The sequence below is a fragment of the Dendropsophus ebraccatus genome, chromosome 4, assembly GCF_027789765.1.
Source record: "Dendropsophus ebraccatus isolate aDenEbr1 chromosome 4, aDenEbr1.pat, whole genome shotgun sequence".
NCBI classification, from domain to species: Eukaryota; Metazoa; Chordata; class Amphibia; order Anura; family Hylidae; genus Dendropsophus; species Dendropsophus ebraccatus.
Window position 1 is genome coordinate 154,253,306 of NC_091457.1, and position 19,600 is coordinate 154,272,905.

General features: G+C 44.2%; 1 protein-coding gene across 5 annotated transcripts in view; it reads left to right on the top strand.

Annotated features, from left to right (window-relative positions):
* Window positions 1–19,600, top strand: part of DENND1B (DENN domain containing 1B) — a 142,146-nt gene that overhangs the window by 106,558 nt on the left and 15,988 nt on the right. For all 5 annotated transcript variants that reach the window (XM_069967504.1, XM_069967506.1, XM_069967505.1 and 2 more), the window contains one exon: window positions 18,724–18,849. In XM_069967504.1, the coding sequence (XP_069823605.1) occupies window positions 18,724–18,849 (126 nt within the window). The remainder of the gene's footprint in view (window positions 1–18,723; window positions 18,850–19,600) is intronic.

Genomic DNA, 19,600 nt, shown 5'->3' on the forward strand with positions numbered 1-19,600 from the left:
GCCCCAGATTGCACGTAATCACCGCACATTGCCCATAACCACCGCACATTGCCACTAACCACCGCACGTTGCCACTAACCACCGCACGCTGCCCATAACCACCGCACGCTGCCCATAACCACCGCACGTTGCCACTAACCACCGCACGTTGCCAATAACCACCGCACGTTGCCCATAACCACCGCACGCTGCCCATAACCACCGCACGTTGCCACTAACCACCGCACGTTGCCCATAACCACCGCACGTTGCCTATAACCACCACACATTGCCTATAACCACCACACATTGCCCATAACCACCGCACGTTGCCCATAACCACCGCACGTTGCCCATAACCACCGAACGTTGCCCATAACCACCGCACGTTGCCCATAACCACCGCACGTTGCCCATAACCACCGCACGTTGCCACTAACCACCGCACGTTGCCCATAACCACCGCACGTTGCCCATAACCACCGCACGTTGCCCATAACCACCGCACGTTGCCCATAACCACCGCACGTTGCCTATAACCACCACACATTGCCCATAACCACCGCACGTTGCCCGTAACCACCCCAAATTGCCAGTGAGCCCCTCCAGATGGTCCGTAATCAGCCCCGATTGCCCGTAACCCCCCCATATTGCACGTAACCACTGCACGTTGCCTCTAACTCACACACGTTGCCAGTGACCCCCTCCAGATTGCCCGTAACCACACCAGATTGCCGTAACCACCCAAAATTACATGTACCCACCCCTGATTACCTATAAGCACTTCAGTTTATCCGTAACCACCCCAGATTGTCTGTAACCCCCCCATGTTGCCCATAACCACCGCAGATTGTCTGTAACCCCCCCAGGTTGCCCGTAACCACCACAGATTGTCTGTAACCACCCCATGTTGCCCATAACCACCGCAGATTGTCTGTAACCCCCCCAGGTTGCCCCTAATCACATGTAATTCCCACCAGATTGCCTCTAACCACCGCACGTTGCCTCTAACTCACACACGTTGCCAGTGACCCCCTCCAGATTGCCGTAACCACCCAAAATTACATGTACCCACCCCTGATTACCTATAAGCACTTCCGTTTATCCGTAACCACCCCAGATTGTCTGTAACCACCCCATGTTGCCCATAACCACCGCAGATTGTCTGTAACCACCCCATGTTGCCCCTAATCACATGTAATTCCCCCCAGATTGCCTCTAACCACCGCACGTTGCCCCCGACCACCGCACGTTGCCCCCGACCACCGCACGTTGCCCCCGACCACCGCACGTTGCCCCCGACCACCGCACGTTGCCCCCGACCACCGCACGTTGCCCCCGACCACCGCACGTTACAGGTTCCCATCCCAGATTACCTATAAGCACTTCAGTTTATCCGTAACCACCCCACGTTGCCCGTTACCACCGCAGGTTGCCCGTAACCACCCCAGATTATCCGTGACCACCCCTGATTACCTGTAACCACCTCAGGTTGCCCATAACCACCCCTGGTTGCCCGTAACCACCCCACATTACCTGTAATCTCATTTTTTTATTGTATTTTAGTAACTGCGCTATTCTAATAACTGTTACTAGCTGCGGTTTTGCTCCAGCAAATTGGCGCTCCCTTCCTTCTGAGCCCTGCTGTGTGCCCATACAGTGGTTTATGCCCACATATGGGGTACCGTTGTACTCAGGAGAACCTGCATTACAGATTTTGGGGTACATTTTTTCTCCCATTCCTCGTGAAATTGAGAAATTTTAAACTAAACGAACATATATTGGAAAAATTCGAGTTTTTCATTTTTACTGTCTTATTTTGAATACTTTCCTCTAATACCTGTGGGGTCAAACCGCTCACTGCACCCCAAGATGAATTCTTTGAGGGGTGTACTTTCCTAAATGGGGTGACTTTTGGGGGGATTCTATTCTGCTGACACTACAGGGGCTCTGCAAACGCACCTGGCGCTCAGAAACTTCTTCGGAAAAATCTGCACTGAAAATGCTAATTGGCGCTCCTTCCCCTCTGAGCCCGGCTGGGTGCCCATACAGTGGTTTATGCCCACATATGCGGTACCGTTCTACTCAGGGGAACCTGCGTTACAGATTTGGGCATGCAGCTTCTCTCCTGTTCCTCGTGAAATTGAGAAATTTCAAACTAAACAAACATATTATTGGAAAAATTCAAGTTTTTCAATTTTACTGTCTTATGTTGAATACTTTCCTCTAATACCTGTGGGGTCAAAATGGTCACCACACCGCAAGATGAATTCTTTGAGGGGTGCACTTTCCAAAATGTGGTGACTTTTAGGGGGGTTCTCTTCTGCAGACACTACAGGGTCTCTGCAAACGTACCTGGCGCTCAGAAACTTCTTCAGCAAAATCTGAACTGAAAATGCTAATTGGCGCTCCCTTCCTTCTGAGCCCTCCTGTGTGCCCATACAGTGGTTTATGCCCCCATATCGGGTACCGTTGTACTCAAGAGAACCTGCGTTACAAATTTTGGGGTGCGGATTCTCTCATGTTCCTTGTGAAATTGAGAAATTTTAAACTAAACGAACATATTATTGGAAAAATTCGAGTTTTTCATTTTTACTGTCTAATTTTAAATACTTTCCTCTAATACCTGTGGGGTCAAAATGGTCACCACACCCCAAGATGAATTCTTTGAGGGGTGCACTTTCCAAAATGGGGTGACTTTTGGGGGGGTTCTTTTCTACGTACACTACAGGGGCGCTGCAAACGCACCTGGCGCTCAGAAACTTCTTCAGCAAAATCTGCACTGAAAATGCTAATTGGCGCTCCTTCCCTTCTGAGCCCCGCTGTGTGCCCATACAGTGGTTTATGCCCACATATGGGGTACCGTTGTATTCAGGAGAACCTGCGTTACAATTTTTGGGGTACTTTTTTTCTCTTTTTCCTTGTGAAATTGAGAAATTTCAAACTAAACGAACATATTATTGGAAAAATTCGTGTTTTTCATTTTTACTGTCTAATTTTGAATACTTTCCTCTAATGCATGTGGGGTCAAAATGCTCATCCTACCCCAAGATGAATTCTTTGAGGGGTGTACTTTCGAAAATGGAGTGACTTTTGGGGGGATTCTATTCTGCTGACACTACAGGGGCACTGCAAACGCACCTGGCGCTCAAACTTTTTAAAAAAGCTAATTGGCGCTCCTTCCCTTCTGAGCCCGGCTGTGTGCCCATACAGTGGTTTACGCCCACATATGGGGTACCGTTGTACTCAAGAGAACCTGCGTTACAAATTTTGGGGTGCAGATTCTCTCATGTTCCTTTTGGAAAGGAGAAACTTTAATCTAAACATATATATTATTGGAAAATTAAAATTTTCGATTTTTTTAAGGCCTAATTGTGAATACTTTCCTCCAGCCCCTGTAGGGTTAAAATGCTCATTATACCCCTAGATTAATTCTTTGAGGTGTCTAGTTTCCAAAATGGGGTCACTTATGGGGGTTTCCAGTATACAAGCCTCCTAAACCCACTTAAAAAAAGAACTGGTCCCTAAAAAAATCAGTTTTGGAAATTTTATGAAAATGTGATAATTTGCTAATAGATTTCTAAGCCCCATAACAGCCTAAAAAAGTCAAATATGTTTCCCAAATTATGCCAGAATAAAGAGGACATATTGGTAATGTGATTTAGTAACTAATTTATGTGCTATGACTTCCTTTTTTAGAAGCAGAGAATTTCATAAGTTCATAAAATGCAAAATTTTCAAATTTTTCATGATATTTTGATGTTTTTCACAAAAAACACACAAAGTAATGACCAAATTTTGCCACTAATATAAAGTGCCATATGTGACGAAAAAACAATCTCAGAATCGCTAGCATACATTAAAGCATCACTGAGCTATAAGTGCATAAAGTGAAACAGGTCAGATTTTGAAAAATGAGCCTGGTCATTAAGGCCAAAACAGGCTGCGGAGGCAAGGGGTTAAGATCTAGGATGTGGTCTTTAAGTGTTCCCTTTTAAAAATGTTATAGTATATAGTATACCAATTCTATTATTTTCTATGAGTCTGGCCACTTCCATAGCCAATGATACAGAATGGAACCTTTCACAAATCTTTTAGCTTTTTATAGTGATCACAACTATTTTACTTTTGTGTGTTTTTTTCCCTTCTCCAGAAGTTCTTAGTTTAAAAAAATAATTAATTTAAAAATCACCCACAGCTTTACCAGAATCTCCCATGAAGCTGTGTGTCTCCGTGGCCTAATCCAGGCCCTTCACTCCTAGCTACATGCCAGATCTGAGTCACAGCATTTCCGACGCTTCCCGAGTTGCCGGTATGCTGGAGGGAAAACTAAAAGCAGATGACTCTGCCGAAAACGAGCGAGAAAACCAGAGGCGACACCTTCCCCGTTTGTGAGAGACTGATATATGTATCAACACCTTGTGAAACGTACTGGGACCGTAATGAAGGAAAATATGCTTTGTTTCCAGTCCCTCCTAACCATGGCGGACTCTGTATGGAGCACTCTGTTTAGCAGAGTGATATATACCGTCATTACCTAATGTTTCACAACACAAATCAAGGGGTTTGACTGCCATGTTTTATATGCAAAGTTAAAATCCAGCTGTGCAGTCACTATGAAAGGGGGTGGGGATGGGGGTAGCCCTCGGCTGGCAATGTAGGCTTTCATTGCACCTTGATAATCTAAGATTTTCCTCTTTTTGTGTGCGTTTACCGTGCTGCCCTTATGCATTGGTTTTTACATTTTCAGGTTGTAATCTAGTTTGCAGACTGCAAGTAAATACACCTTGCTGTAGGTTCGAGACTACAGAACAGAATGTTATCACATATTTAGATACTAAATACTCCCAGAGCTGCGCTCATGATGGTCAGGGCCATGCTGAATGCTGATTTTCGAAAGAAAAAAAAAATTGTGGTCTGCAGCAACTGGTTTAGGTTAAATGCATCCACCTGTCTGCTTGCTGTAAAGAGGCTTTTGGCGGTATTTAGTTCTCCTAACATCACTGGGGTGAGGAGAAGATTCCTGGCAGATATATTCACTTAAAGGAGAAGTCAGGCAGAATCAAAAACTACAGTGCAGGCAGGGGGTGGGGTGGGGGAACATGATAAAGAATGTATACTTACCTGCCCCTGCAGCACTGCATCACCAGCTGTCTGAGCGCCACTTGATCTAATTTTCTCCTGGTGGTTTCTTATCCCAGTCACTGGCTGGCTGAGCGGGCAGTCTATCAGCTGGGAGGGAGAGCTGGAGGAGGCTGACAGGGGTCTGGGAACGGTAATGCAGAGCTGCAGGGGGACAGGTAAGTATAGATTATTTATGTTCCCGTACCCGCACAGTGTTTTAAAATTTTGCCGGAGTTCTTCTTTTAAATAGATTATTAGGATGGGTCATCAGGATAAGATAGCCAGTCAGTTTTTTAAGAGGCCACCTACTTCGTGCAAATGTTGCAGTCTTTACAGTTCCATATTTGAAAACACTGTACCAGTAAGTAGCGATTGTGCAAGGTATTATAACATTTTACCATTCACAGAAATTGAACGTGACTGCAATACCCGGCACTGCAGTACCGCATTTAAAAATATGAAATATGATCCCGGCACTCACCAAGTCAAGGAATGCTTATTTATTGGTGCAAAACAAAGGGGAATATGGAGGACGGGTTTCAGCTAACACAGCCTTCATTAGCTCCATGTAATGTTCTGAGGAGGCAATCATAGGGGGGTTCTGGTGAACCATGGGGGCTGCAGGACGTTAGTTCTGGCATCCAGAGCCCTTGATGTAAACTTGGGCTACATTCATACTTTTTTTTTTTTTTTTTTTTTTTTTTGCGGACTGTAATTTTTAGTCTGTGATTTGCGAAATAGAAGATTGTCAGCAGAAAAAGCATTGTGTCTGTAATTTTTTTGTGGATCTGTAAAAGTGGGAAATCACTTGTAAAAAAAAAAAAAAAAAAAAAAAAAGATGAAATGGTGACCCATAAAATTACAGATGTGTGAATAGGCCCATAGAAACCCATGGGATTATACTGTAACTGCAGATCCGCAAGTATGGACATTGTATGGTTTCATAGTTATATGCACCTTTTTTTATCATGAGTCCTGTCGATTTGTGGCATTCTGGTTTCCGTATACAGTATAGTGCAAGTTTTGTGAATAGTTATTTATCTGTTTCACTTCCAGTTTTTGTATGTGATTTGACACATCATTGATCACACCATTTGCTTACTATACTTAAACTTGTTCTTATTAAAGAGGTATCCGCCTGAAAAGTGTCAGTTGTTTGGCCTTATTTCTCCAAAAATTAGCCCCACCCCGAATTTTTTCCGGTGAAATATAAGAACCTGTCTTCTTTTCAAAGACACACGCTATGTACATTAATAAAAGCTATGTTTTATACACATCACATCTCTTTTCCTTGCGATGTCCGTGCAGCCCTTGCTCTAAACAGTTGATACATTACCTCTGCACGCTCCCGTTCTCCTCGTACCCTCTGCTTGCTTCCTGGAGCCGTGTGCTGCAGCTTCTCTGAGCTGACAGGCCGCTCAGCCAATCACTGGCCGCGGCGGTTCCGTCAACTCAGAGAATCTGCAGTGCGCAGTGACGGTAAGCAAGCAAAGGGCGGAGGGGTAATGTATGAACAGTTTGTTCAATCTTAGCCATTTGCCGCAAATCACTATTAGGCTGGGTTCACAGTACGTTTTTGCAATCCGTTTTTTATCTGTTTTTTGCAAAAAAAAAACGGATGAAAAAAACGGACGCAATTGTGTGCATCCGTTTCAATCCGTTTTTCCATTGAACTCCATTATAAAAAAAAAAAAAAATGTTTTTTTTTTGTTTGTTTTTTTTGCGGACTACGTTTTTGGGTACGTTAAAAAAAACTGATCTGTTTTTTTTTTTTTTTTTTTTTTTATGATGGAAGTCAATGGAAAAACAGATCAAATCGAATGCACACAATTGCATCCATTTTTTTTTCATCAGTTTTTTATCCGTTTTTTCCAAAAAGCCATGTAGCCATGCGCGTCTGGCGCCCAATGATTTTAGGTCTTGACCTAAATAAAACGTTCAGCCGATAATCGTTTCATCGGCTGATCTTTGTCGCCATAACACGGAGCAATAATCGGCTGAATCGGCTCGATTTGGTTGATTATCGATGCGTGTAATTGGGCCCTTAGTCTTTTCGAAACAGGAGCCCATTTGTTCCCCCTTACACCAGCGCTCCAACTACAGAATATCGGACGTGAAGCCGACGGGTTATCTGCATGTTATAATAAGATAATATAGTATAATAAGATAGCAACATTGTGACAGGTACCAGACAGTGCGTCCACATTGTATCCCAGAGTTTCCTTGGCATAGATGTCAGATCTTCTACCCTTACCAATTGATGTCTGTCAGTCAGGAAACTTGGCAGCCACTTGTACAATTCCCATGGCAACTCGAGCTTTCCGAGCTTAGCTACAAGACTCCAGGGCACCTCTGTATTAAAGACTGAGCTGAAATACAGCAAAACTCCTGCCTAGCTGCAGCCAGCAAGTCATTGTGCATGGCTAAGGCTACACAACCACTGGTGACATATTATGTATGCAGATTAAAGGGAATCTCCTATACTTCCTAATACAAGATAGGTCCATGTGTGACGGCTACTGGACAATAGTCATCCATAGATGGTGCAGGTTTTTTTTTTTTTTTTTGGCACTGGCGTAATAACCTTATAACCGAGGTACGTACGGCCGTCTGGATGAAATCTAAGTATAAAACTAGTGCCTGGTCATATGCACACAAATAGACATCCATTATCCTCCCTGATACCCTTCTTACAGACACATCTTGCAAAACGTTATATATATCTTCTTGTGCTACCTGAAATAGATCCACTGCCTTTCACTCCATTGTGTCTCTTAACCCTGGCACCCCAAACCTTGGTTTTAACAGATGTTACACTAGGATATGTTACCATCTCTTTTGTCCTTTTCTCTATTCTTTATTTTCCTGGGGATGGGACCCAGTGCTCCAAATTGATATAGAATTAGAAATAAGAGCAACTCGAGCATGCTCCGGTTCGATCATTTGATTACCGGTGGCTGAAAAAGTTAGATGCAGTCCTAGGGAGTCCTGGAACACATGGATACAGCCTATGGCTATGTACTCCTATGGATGTATCCATGTTTTCCAGGACTCCCTAGGGCTGCATCAAACTTCTAAAGCCAACGGTATTCAAATGCCCAACAATCAGACTTAAAGAGGATGTACCACCAGGTACGTCCTCTTTAACCTGACACAGGGATAGAACGGCGCCGCTCTTTCCACGGTTACTGTCCGGTGCTCAAGCACTGCTCCAGTGCTATATAGAATAATATATATTTTTTTTCATATTTGTAACACTATAGGAAAGATTTTTTAAAAACCGCACTAAAAACTCTAAGAAAAAGAAAAAAAAAACATTATGTAGAGCCTAATCAATATATATGTTGCAGTGAAATGATAGAATCCAGGGATTTGATCAAATCCCTGGAAATGATAGAATGACCGCGCCGTTCCATCATTTCACTAGGAATTTGATCAAATTACAGACCCCTTTCAGGGAAATGATGGGATGTGCAATTGAAGAGTCGCCCGGCTCTATGATTGGCGGCGGAGGAGGATGGGGGAGCAGAACAGCACACCTTCCCGGCAGGCATATGGTGGCGGGGCAGACAGGAACTCCCGACAGGTGTGGAGGCGGACGGGGGGGGGGGGGGGTTGGGGAGAAGAACACCTCCCTGGCACACCTCCCCGGCAGGTAAATGGCGGCGGAGGAGGACAGGGGGAGCAGAGCGGCACGCCTCCCCGGCAGGCATATGGCGGCGGAGGCGGGCGGGGGGAGGAGAGCAGCACACCTTTCCGGCAGGCATATGGCAGTGGAGGAGGACGGGGGGAGCAGAGCGGCACGCCCCCCGCCAGGCATATGACGGCGGGGGGAGCAGAGCAGCACACCTCTCCAGCAGGTATATGACGGCGGGGCAGATGGGGGAGCAGAGCGGCACGCCTCCTGGTAGGCATAAGGCGGCGGGGTGGACGGGACCGGGGGCGGACGGGGAGCAGGGCGGCATTTATCTGATGGGTATGGCCAGCTTTAACCAAAAGTCAGCAGACTCACTACTAGAAATGACCAGGGCTACAGGGACTATACGTATCAGAGCATAAAATCCATCCCATTTCCGATATCCCGTTTGTAATTTTCCATACACATTGAGAATATTGCTGCTGAACATCATTGAATTTCTTTAAAGTCTACAGGTTCGGGAAATTTTCTTCCTTTATGATCGTACATGTGATTTTTGGTTTCCTGCTGCCCTTCCTTCCACTATATATAAGTTGGCGCCTGTAGTGCCAGCCTGTTACTTCTTGGACTAGATTTGATGCATTTGCCATTTCTACCTCCATCCACTCTTCTGGTTGATTTGTTACGTTGTATACGGCTGTATCTTCACAGAGCCGCTTCATTAGTCACCTTCTTTGCATTCGCATATCCTCCTCATAAATGCGGCTGCGGCTCAGATCGTCTCCACTCCTCATTAGTATCTTCCTCCTTGCAGGTAAGATGCTGATTATCCGACCACCTCCTCCCCCCACCTGGGGTCTCACCTCGTCCTATTACACATACTCTGCTCCCAACATGTTAATTAGATACCAGGGGTGGTCAGAGATAGAAGCGCCACAGAGTATTTCAGCACTTTATCCCTGTCCTAAATCCTCTGACATTCTTCTACTAAACACAGCCTTTATCCTTCTTGATGCTGAAGTCTTTTCCCGTAATAATTGGTGGAGAACCTTCCTATATCTTTTTCATTTTTTTTTTATGTTGTCTTCACTTGTAATTTTGAAAGAGGAAACATTTAAGACTCTATTCACACTGTCATCATTTTTGCTATGGGATGAATAGTGGTACATGCTGCGCCATTTATTGCATCAAATCTGATGGAGCCATTTACAAGGTACTGCCTCTGACATCAGCATAAGCTGTGACAGCTACACCGAGCATGACAGCTACGCCAAAGCCTCCCATCATACCATGATAGCTATGACTTATCCATCTTTAATGAAGCCATGACAGCTATGTCAAATCCGTACATAATAGAGCTATGATAGATATGCCAGATCTGACCATGACAGCTAGGCTGGATCTGTCCATGACAAAGCCACGACCTATATGCTAGATCCATCCATCCATAAGGGAGCCTTGGCAGTTATGTGAGGTCTGTCAATAATGGAGCCATGACAGCAATACCAAATGCTAAGGCTAAGCCTGCTACATCCACAATGACCCCATGACACGTATGTCGAATATGTCCATATTAGAGCCCTTACAGACATACCGGACCTGTCCAAAACAATGGTGGATATTCATAATGTAACCATGAGAGCTTTCCCAGATCCATCCATAACAGAGCCATGTTAGGTATGCCTTATACAGCATTCTATGCTGGACTGACCCATAATAGAGCTATGATTGACTTTGTTGAATCCATCCTTAATAAAGCCTTGACTGATGTTGCCGAATCTGTCCATAGCAGACTTGACAGCTATGCCTGCCAAATTCACCCATAAAAGAGCATCAACAGCTACTGTATATCAAATGCATCAATAAGAAAGCCATGACATCTGTGCCAGATCCTTCTCTAAAGGAGCCGTGGCAGCTATGACAGATATGTCCATAATAGAGCCATGGCCGCTATGACCAATCCATCGATAATGAATCCCTGATTGCTATGTCTAGTCTGTCCATAATGAAACCATGACAGATACCCCAGATTCACACATAACAGAGAGACAGATCTGTCCATAATGGTACCATTACAGCTACACCAGATCCATCCATAATGGTACCTTTACACCATGTTAGAACCAACCATAATAGTACCATTACACCATGCCAGATCCATCCATAATGGTTTCATTACAGCTACGCCACATCCATCCATAATGGTACCATTACAGCTACGCCACATCCATCCATAATGGTACCATTACAGCTACACCAGATCCATCCATAATGGTACCTTTACATCATGTTAGAACCAACCATAATGGTACCATTACAGCTACGCCACATCCATCCATAATGGTACCATTACACCATGCCAGATCCATCCATAATGGTTTCATTACAGCTACGCCAGATCCATCCATAATGGTACCTTTACACCATGTTAGAACCAACCATAATAGTACCATTACACCATGCCAGATCCATCCATAATGGTTCTATTACAGCTATGCCAGATCCATCTATAATGGTACCATTACAGCTACGCCACATCCATCCATAATGGTTCTATTACACCATGCCAGATCCATCCATAATGGTTCCATTACACCATGCCAGATCCATCCATAATGGTACCATTACAGCTGCGCAAGGATGGGGAACCTTTGGCACTCCAGCTGCTGCAAAACTACAACTCCCATCATGCCTAGATAGCCGAAGGCTGTGCAGGCATGATGGGAATTGTAGTTTTGCAGCAGCTGGAGGGCCAGTGGTTCCCCATCCTTGCTCTATAGGATGTGACTACCCCTTTAAGATAGTTGGATGCACAGTCATTTAAAAACCCAGAGGACGGGTATGGTTCTCAGTAGCGGATTTATTTTTTTGTAATTTTCCCATGTTCACATCAAATAACATATTCAAATTTCTTGTCATTATATTTCGTTCACACAATCCACATTAGAGCGGGCCGCCGCCGCCGCCGAATTCCCGTCCAAAAATCTTCATTTCATTTGATGTTTGAACACCGCATGACATATTTTCAGTTGTTTCTTTCCGTGAATTCATCAATTCCACAAAGTGAAAACTCCGCACACATGCCATGTTATTACCATAACATCAAACATGGAGGATTTATTTCCAAACGGCTCGTCTGACTTTAATTGTTCGAGAGGTGTCAGTCAGCCCCGGCTGAACCCATTAAACCTATCACTGCCATTACCTGTCTGTAGTCCTAGGAAGGGCTGCAGGGTCTAAGATATTGGAAGCATGTGATACTGATTACTAGTCTAGATAGTGCTGATCCCTGCGGAGGTCAGAGGTCACACTTGTCCCCCATTAGACGTCCCTTCTCCATGGGGATGCCCCTGCTGCGTCCCACACTACAATCTTCCTAATGGCTGCCTTCCAGAATTCGCACGTAATATTTCAGATTTACGGGCTGTTACAGACGCTGTCAGCCAGTAGCATTTCCGCTCCCGCTAAAGTATTTCAGATTGCAAATATAAATCAACCAAAGACGGTTCAGAAAGAAAAAAAAAAAAAAAGACTAAACAACAATAACAAAAAAAAAAAAAATCCTTGTACATGTAAGGACTGAGCTCCTAAATATATTTTATTACGTGTAGGATTGAGCGCACCTTGGAAGGTTGGAGTTCTATAGTAAGTGACTGTTTCTGGTGCGGGTTATACGTCTCTTTCTTTGCTTTTCTTATTCGTTTATACTTTTTATACTTTAGCAATTTTTGATCCGGCTAACTATGTAAGTGGTTAAAGGAGTACGCCATCGAAAATCTTTTTCTTTCAAATCAACTGGTTGCAGAAAGTTATAGAGATTTGTAATTTACTTCTATTTAAAAATCTCAAGTCTTCCAGTACTTATCAGCTGCTGTATGTCCTGCAGGAAGTGGTGTATTCTTTCCAGTCTGACACAGTGCTCTCTGCTGCCATCTCTGTCCATGTCAGGAACTGTCCAGAGCAGCAGCAAATTCCCATCTACCCTCTCCTGCTCTGGACAGTTCCTGACATGGACAGAGGTGGCAGCAGAGAGCACTGTGTCATATTGGAGAGAATATACTGCTTCGTGCAGTACATACAGCAGCTGATAAGTATGGGAAGACTTGAGATTTTTAAATAGAAGTAAATTACAAATATATATACATTTCTGGTACCACTTGATTGGAAAGGAAGATTTTCACTGGAGTACCCCTTTAAAAAAAAATTAAACAGTTTGCCAGACCAAACCTTTTATTTGATTTAAGTCAGGGATGGGGAACCTTACCTCCCTCCAGCTGTTGCAAAACTACAATTCCCATCATGCCTGGACAGCCTTCGGCTGTCCAGGCATGATGGGAATTGTAGTTTTCTAACAGCTGGAGGGCGGAAGGTTCCTCATCTCTGCTTTAAATGGAAATTTTCATTGTAAGTTTAGAAGCTGAGCAACTCTCCTGACCATGTAGTCATTGTGCATTTGCACAGTTTGTTACAAGGTCGGGCTGTTGTGTACTATATGATATATCTCCTCTCATGGTGCCGGATCGGGAGCATCGGTAGTTTGTAGTTTCACAGCTTCTCAGTTTAAGCAATTGGAAAGTTGAAAATAATTACAATTAAATAAATAAATAAAAAAAAAAAAAATATATATATATATATATATATATATATATATAAAATATATTTCAGACTTCTTGTCACTGTGACACCAACTTATTTTTTCCTCTTCCGTTCTCAGTCCTAATGGTATCTTGTTGACCGGTGTAGAGGTTCCACTACACTGCCGCCTAAGATGTTCTCGTATTTTTCTTTCCATATTTTTTACACGGTTGGCGGAGTTGAAGGTTTTTGCTGTCGCCGATGACTCACACGTTGGCTTCCTCCTTGTATCCCTTTAGCTTTCTCAGTTGTTCAGAAGTCATCGGCATTAAGATCGCCTGGTCTCTAGCCTCCTTCTGTATCCAGCTTGTAAAGCTAGGAATTCTCTGTCGATTTAAGGCTGGAGCTGCACGGCTGCTGAAAGTTGCCCATGAACAGAGGTAAAATCACAGCTTCACAACTTCTGTTTAAAAAAAAAAAAAAAAAAAAAAAAAAGTTACATGTGGCCGTGCATTGAAAATGTCTGACTTGGTTGAAGTCCCATTGCAACTGGGGTTTGTTCCTGCAGTTTTCCATTTAACATTTCTTGTAGCTCAGCCTAAAAGAGTTGTTTGATATTAGAATTTTATTTTTATTTTTTGCTTTCTCTGAAATTTTTTCCCCAAAACAGCGCTACAGCTGTCCGTGGGTTTTATCTGGTCCTGCATCCTTGATCTGTGAAAGGGGTCATCCAGGATCAGGAAATAAAATAGAGCTTATTTCTTAAAGAGGATGTACCACCGTTTTTCGGACCGAGGCCCCGTACCCGTGTACGGCGCCGTTCTATGCATGGAAACAGGCCGGTGCTCAAGCACTGGAGGCCGGCCCGCCCGCCCCTAGTGGGAGGGAATTCCCTCCCCTGCATGACGCAGCTCCGTTCATTCTAAGGGAGCCGCGTCATACAGGGGAGGGAATTCCCTCCCACTGGGGGCGGGCGAGCCGGCCTCCAGTGCTTGAGCACCGGCCGGTTCCCGTGCATAGAACGGTGCCGTGCACGGGAACGGGGCCTCGGTACATCCTCTTTAAAGAAAGAACACCACTCTTGTTTTTACTTTACATTTTGTACATTGTTATGGAGGCGGCCATATTGCCTAGGCTGTTCTTAACAGCATATAGTGGCATGCTTTACAGCAAGCCTCATGGACATAGACGACAATAGACAGACTCTCGGATAATTGTGAAACATTACTGAGCACGCTCTGTGACCTCTGAAGAGGGCATCCCACAGGGAGCTGCTATTGTCTCAGCTATCTACTGCTGTCACATGACGCTGCAATGCTGCACAGATCCCTTTACGGCAACCTCCTCCTATCGCTACAGGCAGAACAGGAAGTCTCAGCTTAGTTTTAGCCCCAGTGGTGAGAATAAGAACTGCAAGATCTCAGGATTATTTTATAATATACAGTGGTGCCTTGGATTAGGAGCATAATCCCTGCCGGGACCGTTCTTGTAATCAAAATCCACTCTTAAACCAAAGCAAATTTTCCCATAAGAAATCACTGAAATGCAGACAATTGGTTCCACACCCCAAAAATAATGATTTTATATTCTGAATAACATGTAGAACAGATGAAACAAACAATGATAAGCAGCTGGATATATGATATTATAAGTTACTGTACAGTATAGCAATCAGCATGTGGAGTATAATGCCTAGTATAATGCCATAGGGCCTAAACCTGAAGAAACAGCAGCAGTTTGTAGATACAGGATGAGCTGCAGATCCCCATAATACAGTCGCGTAGTACAACAGGCTAGAATAGAGAAGCAGGGCTGTGTGGTCACATGACAGCAATGGGGAAGGGGTGTGATCAGCATGGACCAACCAGGAAGTGAGAATCACAGAGCTGTGCAGGAGGACAGTGACAGAAACTTCTATACAGCAGTGTGTATAGCTGAGTGTAAGTGCAGGCACATTATAGCAGCGGTGTGTATAGCTGAGTGTAAGTGCACGCACATTATAGCAGCAGTGTGTATAGCTGAGTGTATAGCTGGACAGCTGAAGGTCCCCATCCTTGCATTAGATAGACCCTTTACTCTTTTTCTGCCACCAGTAGTCTTTGTTTCTTAATACCCATTGTGTGCACAGGGCCTTAGAGAGAACTACACAATCCATATTCAGAATCCCAGACCGTCTCCTCTTTACCCTTCACTCCTTATTTCCTAAGACATTATTTTATTGCTACCTACTCTCTTCCCCCCCCTTTTTTTGTCAGACTCTGTCTACAAAGGGTTAAATATATATTAAAAAAAAATCACCAAGCTCTGCGTCCCGGAATTGTGACAATAACAGGCGGTCAGTGGTACATGGGGGATGTTTGTACCAGTGTCTGGTGCTACCGGATCTCTAGAGGAACGGAGCTGTCACTCACTAGTCGGCTCCATGAAGTCATGCCCCATTATACGAGTATATGTTAGTTGACAGTTCTGCATCCGTCGATGTTTTACCACAGCTGAGTCTGGACAGTTGTTTTCTGCAGGAGCCTTGTCTCCAGCCATGTAGGTGCGAGCGATGGAATTGGAGAACTGCGGGCAAAAGACTAAAAGAACCCGCCGCCACTTCCGATTTATATTTGCTGCGCATGTATGGTTTGCATATAATCCTTATAGTTATAATATAATTCCTCCAATATATATGAGATTAGCACGATGCATTCTGCATAACCAGACCCCCTCCCCCCCCCCTCCTCTCTAGCTATATGATAATTGCACCCAGTGGGGCATCCTCTCTCCTTTTGATGTGCTCATGTGGGAGGACTGAATGCAGAATGTCACCCGTGCCGGTGCCCTCATCACCCGCAGCGATGTCCTTTTCTGTAATTTCGCTCTATACAGCCCGGCGCTGCCCTTGTTAGCAGTCTACTAGGATTACACTCTAATTAATTTGACTCTTCCATTATGAGCGTTCGGGGAGGCTGTTCACACTCGTGTGGTTTGCAGAGACCGTATTAACTCCTTTCTGAATGAAGCCGCTGTATGTTTTTACAGTATTGCGTAGCATTAGAAGCCATGCTAATCCAAACACGACACTTTATTGTAGTATACTAGATCTTTGAAGTTTTTTTTTTTGGACTAACAGGGGCCATGTTCTTCCTCTAGAGTAACGTTCCCCAACGTATGGCTCTCCAGCTGTCAGTGGCATGATGGTAGTTGTGGTTTTGTAACAACTGGTGATTCACAGTATTCTAGAGGAAATTAAAGTGCCACTCAGATTTTTTTTGCAGAAATCAATAGTCCAGGCGATTTTAAGAAACTTTGTAATTGGGTTTATCAGGCAAATATGCCATTATTTCCATTCAAAAAGACTTTCCCCAGGTCCCCCCCCCCCCCCTCCTCTCTCTCTCTCACTGCTCATTATCAGGAAATCTCGACTCTTAAATCAGTCGGCCCTGTCTAACCTATGGAGAGGGGAGGGGGGAGGAGGGAGATTAGTCGCCAGCACAGAGCAGAGAACAAAGGATTACACAGTGGGAGCTGTGTGAAAGCCAGTATTTAGAAGTCAGTGCTGACAGAGGAGATAGCTTGGTGATTTAGATGTAAATTAACTCTTTGTTGTCCTGTCATCTCACTCAGCCCCTCACCTCTCCATAGAGAACCATGAAGACAGGGGAAGCTTTAAACTGCTTTTTTATGATAGAAAATGCATTTTTCGGCTAATAAACCCAATTACAGTTTCCTATAATCGCCTGTACTACTAATCTCTGCAAAAAAAAATTTAAACGACAGTGACTCTTTTAAGTTTCAGCATGATCACAGACAGGTTTCTTTGCTGTAAGAGCAGTGAGACTATGGAACACTTTCATACACAAAGGCTGTCAGGGCATGAATGGAGTTTAACCTAACTACACATTGGGGGGAAAACTACTCTGGAGAAAAGACATGACAGGCAGGTGTTCTTTACTGTAAGAGCAATGAGACTATGGAACCATATGCACACAATCGCTGTCGTGTCATGGTGGAAGTTGTAGTTATGCAACAGCTGAGGAACAAAGGTTTCCCCGTCATCATGGTCAGGGATTCTTCACTGTAAGAGTAGTAAGCCTACAGCATGGAAGTCTGTGCCACATGATAATGTCATGCTTTGTTAAGAAGAGGGGCCTGGATATTATATGTTACTGGGGGTAGATTTATTAAGGCCGGCGCATTTGTACATGGGTCTTAATTAAAGCCCCAGCCCCTTAATTGTGGTAACCCCTTTAAGTACCTTGACATATACAGTAACGACCTTCTTACATAGCACCACATACGATTACTGATCAGTGAGATCGGCACTCATCTGCAGAGCCTTTACATAGCTCTTTGAGTCGGCTCACACTATCACTGACTCGATCAAATGGTCTATTAAAGGAGATCTCCGGGCTGGGGTGCTGGGGAGGAGGAAAATAAAAGAAGCAGGTGCCCGGTATTCCGCAGCTCCGGTCCCCCTCTCCTGGACGCTTCTGAGTCTGAATGGGGACCCTAGCCCGGAGTTCCCCTTTAAATTAATAATAGTTTACATAGGAAGATGGGAGGCCAACTATCAATAATTTAAATGGGCGCACAAAAGATGCAATCAGCTGACGAACAATGCAATATAAGGCTGTGTTTACATGGCGTAAGAGACCGGCCATTCCGTGACCCGGGATCCCATAGACACCCGACCGACGTATTTTTTCGTGAACATAGGCTAAAGCTGTGATATATATATATATATATATATATATATATATATATATATATATATATATATATAAAATTATCTTTATTGTGCCCAGAGCTGGTCTTCCAGTGACCCATGTGCATGTAGTAGGATCTTATACAATAGAGGTTTGTGGCGGTAGTAGCAGCGGTTACCTCCCTTACGGCGGTGGCAGAGGCCACGCTCTGTTTACTTACATTGTGCTGAAGGATATGGAGAAAGGTCAAAGTTTTCCCCCAGCTAAGGTGACTGGATAGGTGGGCAGATAATAAAAGCTGTTTATGTGGTAGGCCCAGGGAGAGGAGAGTGAGAGAGATTGCTTTCTCACATTGGGGTGCCCCCACCTTCATTTCCATTAACAGTTCAGCAGGTGTAATATACATTTTTTTGCAAAGGGCTGAGAGATTTGGGCTGAGTCAGTGGGGATGAGACCCGCACCACTGGACATTGTCACCCCTCACCGGGTCAATTTCACAGGTGCTAATTCATTTTGCCTCCTCTCCCTCCCGTCTCTCCTGAGCTCTGTCCTATCTTCTATGGGGATTTTTCGGTTTCATGTTGATGTATTTTACCAATGCTGATTCTTCATGATTGATATTGCATCTGTACGTCACATATTTCTTTTCTCTTACAGTATATGCCTATCTTATTCCTATATTCTAGTTTTACATTTCTCCTTCTTTCATTGCAGGTCTCAACGCTAAAAAGTAAGCTGAAGAAGCAGTCGACGTCCACTGGAGACGGGGTGTCCCGGGCTTTCCTCCGAGCACAGGCCGCACTCTTTGGGTCATACAGGGATGCTCTCCGATGTAAACCTGTGAGTTGTCTTCCATGTTTATCAATTACACTTACATCATGATGCCTGATTTCTTATCTTAGCGGCTTTTTGGTTTAACCATTAGGCCGTGTTCACACTGAGATTGTTTCCATGGGTTTTGGCGCATATTACAACATGTCCAATTGCAGCACACGTTATAAATATACTGGACATGTGAAGTCATAAAAAAATCCACAGGCACATGTCAAAAGGTTTGATGGGATGGATCAGAACTGCAACGATCAGGAAAACGAGGGGGCTGTGCTTACTTTCATCCAGCGACCTCATAGACTTATAATGGAGCCATCTGGACAGAGATCGCTGCAAGCCAGGGAGTGAAATGTGCAACCGGGTGCTTCTCCCTGCTCATTCTCTTGATCAGCGGGGGTCTCAGCAATGTCAGTGACATAAAAAAATACTTTTTTACTTTATTTTTATTCTAGGGGTTGTTAGGATTGTTTACTACTAAGGTGTTCTGGCAGTTCTGACAGACAATGTATTAGGCTGCACCTCTGGTGCATCAAAGGGGTAGTTCACAAAAAAAAATATTTCAAATTAACTGGTGCCAGAGATATGTAATTTACTTCTATTAAAAATCTCAAGTCTTCCAGTACTTATCAGCCGCTCTATGTCATGCAGGAAGTGGTATTCTCTCTGCTGCTACCTCTGCCCAGAGCAGGAGAGGATTTCTGTTGGGTTTTGCTGCTGCTCTGGACAGTTCCTGACATGGACAGAGGTGGCAGCAGAGAGC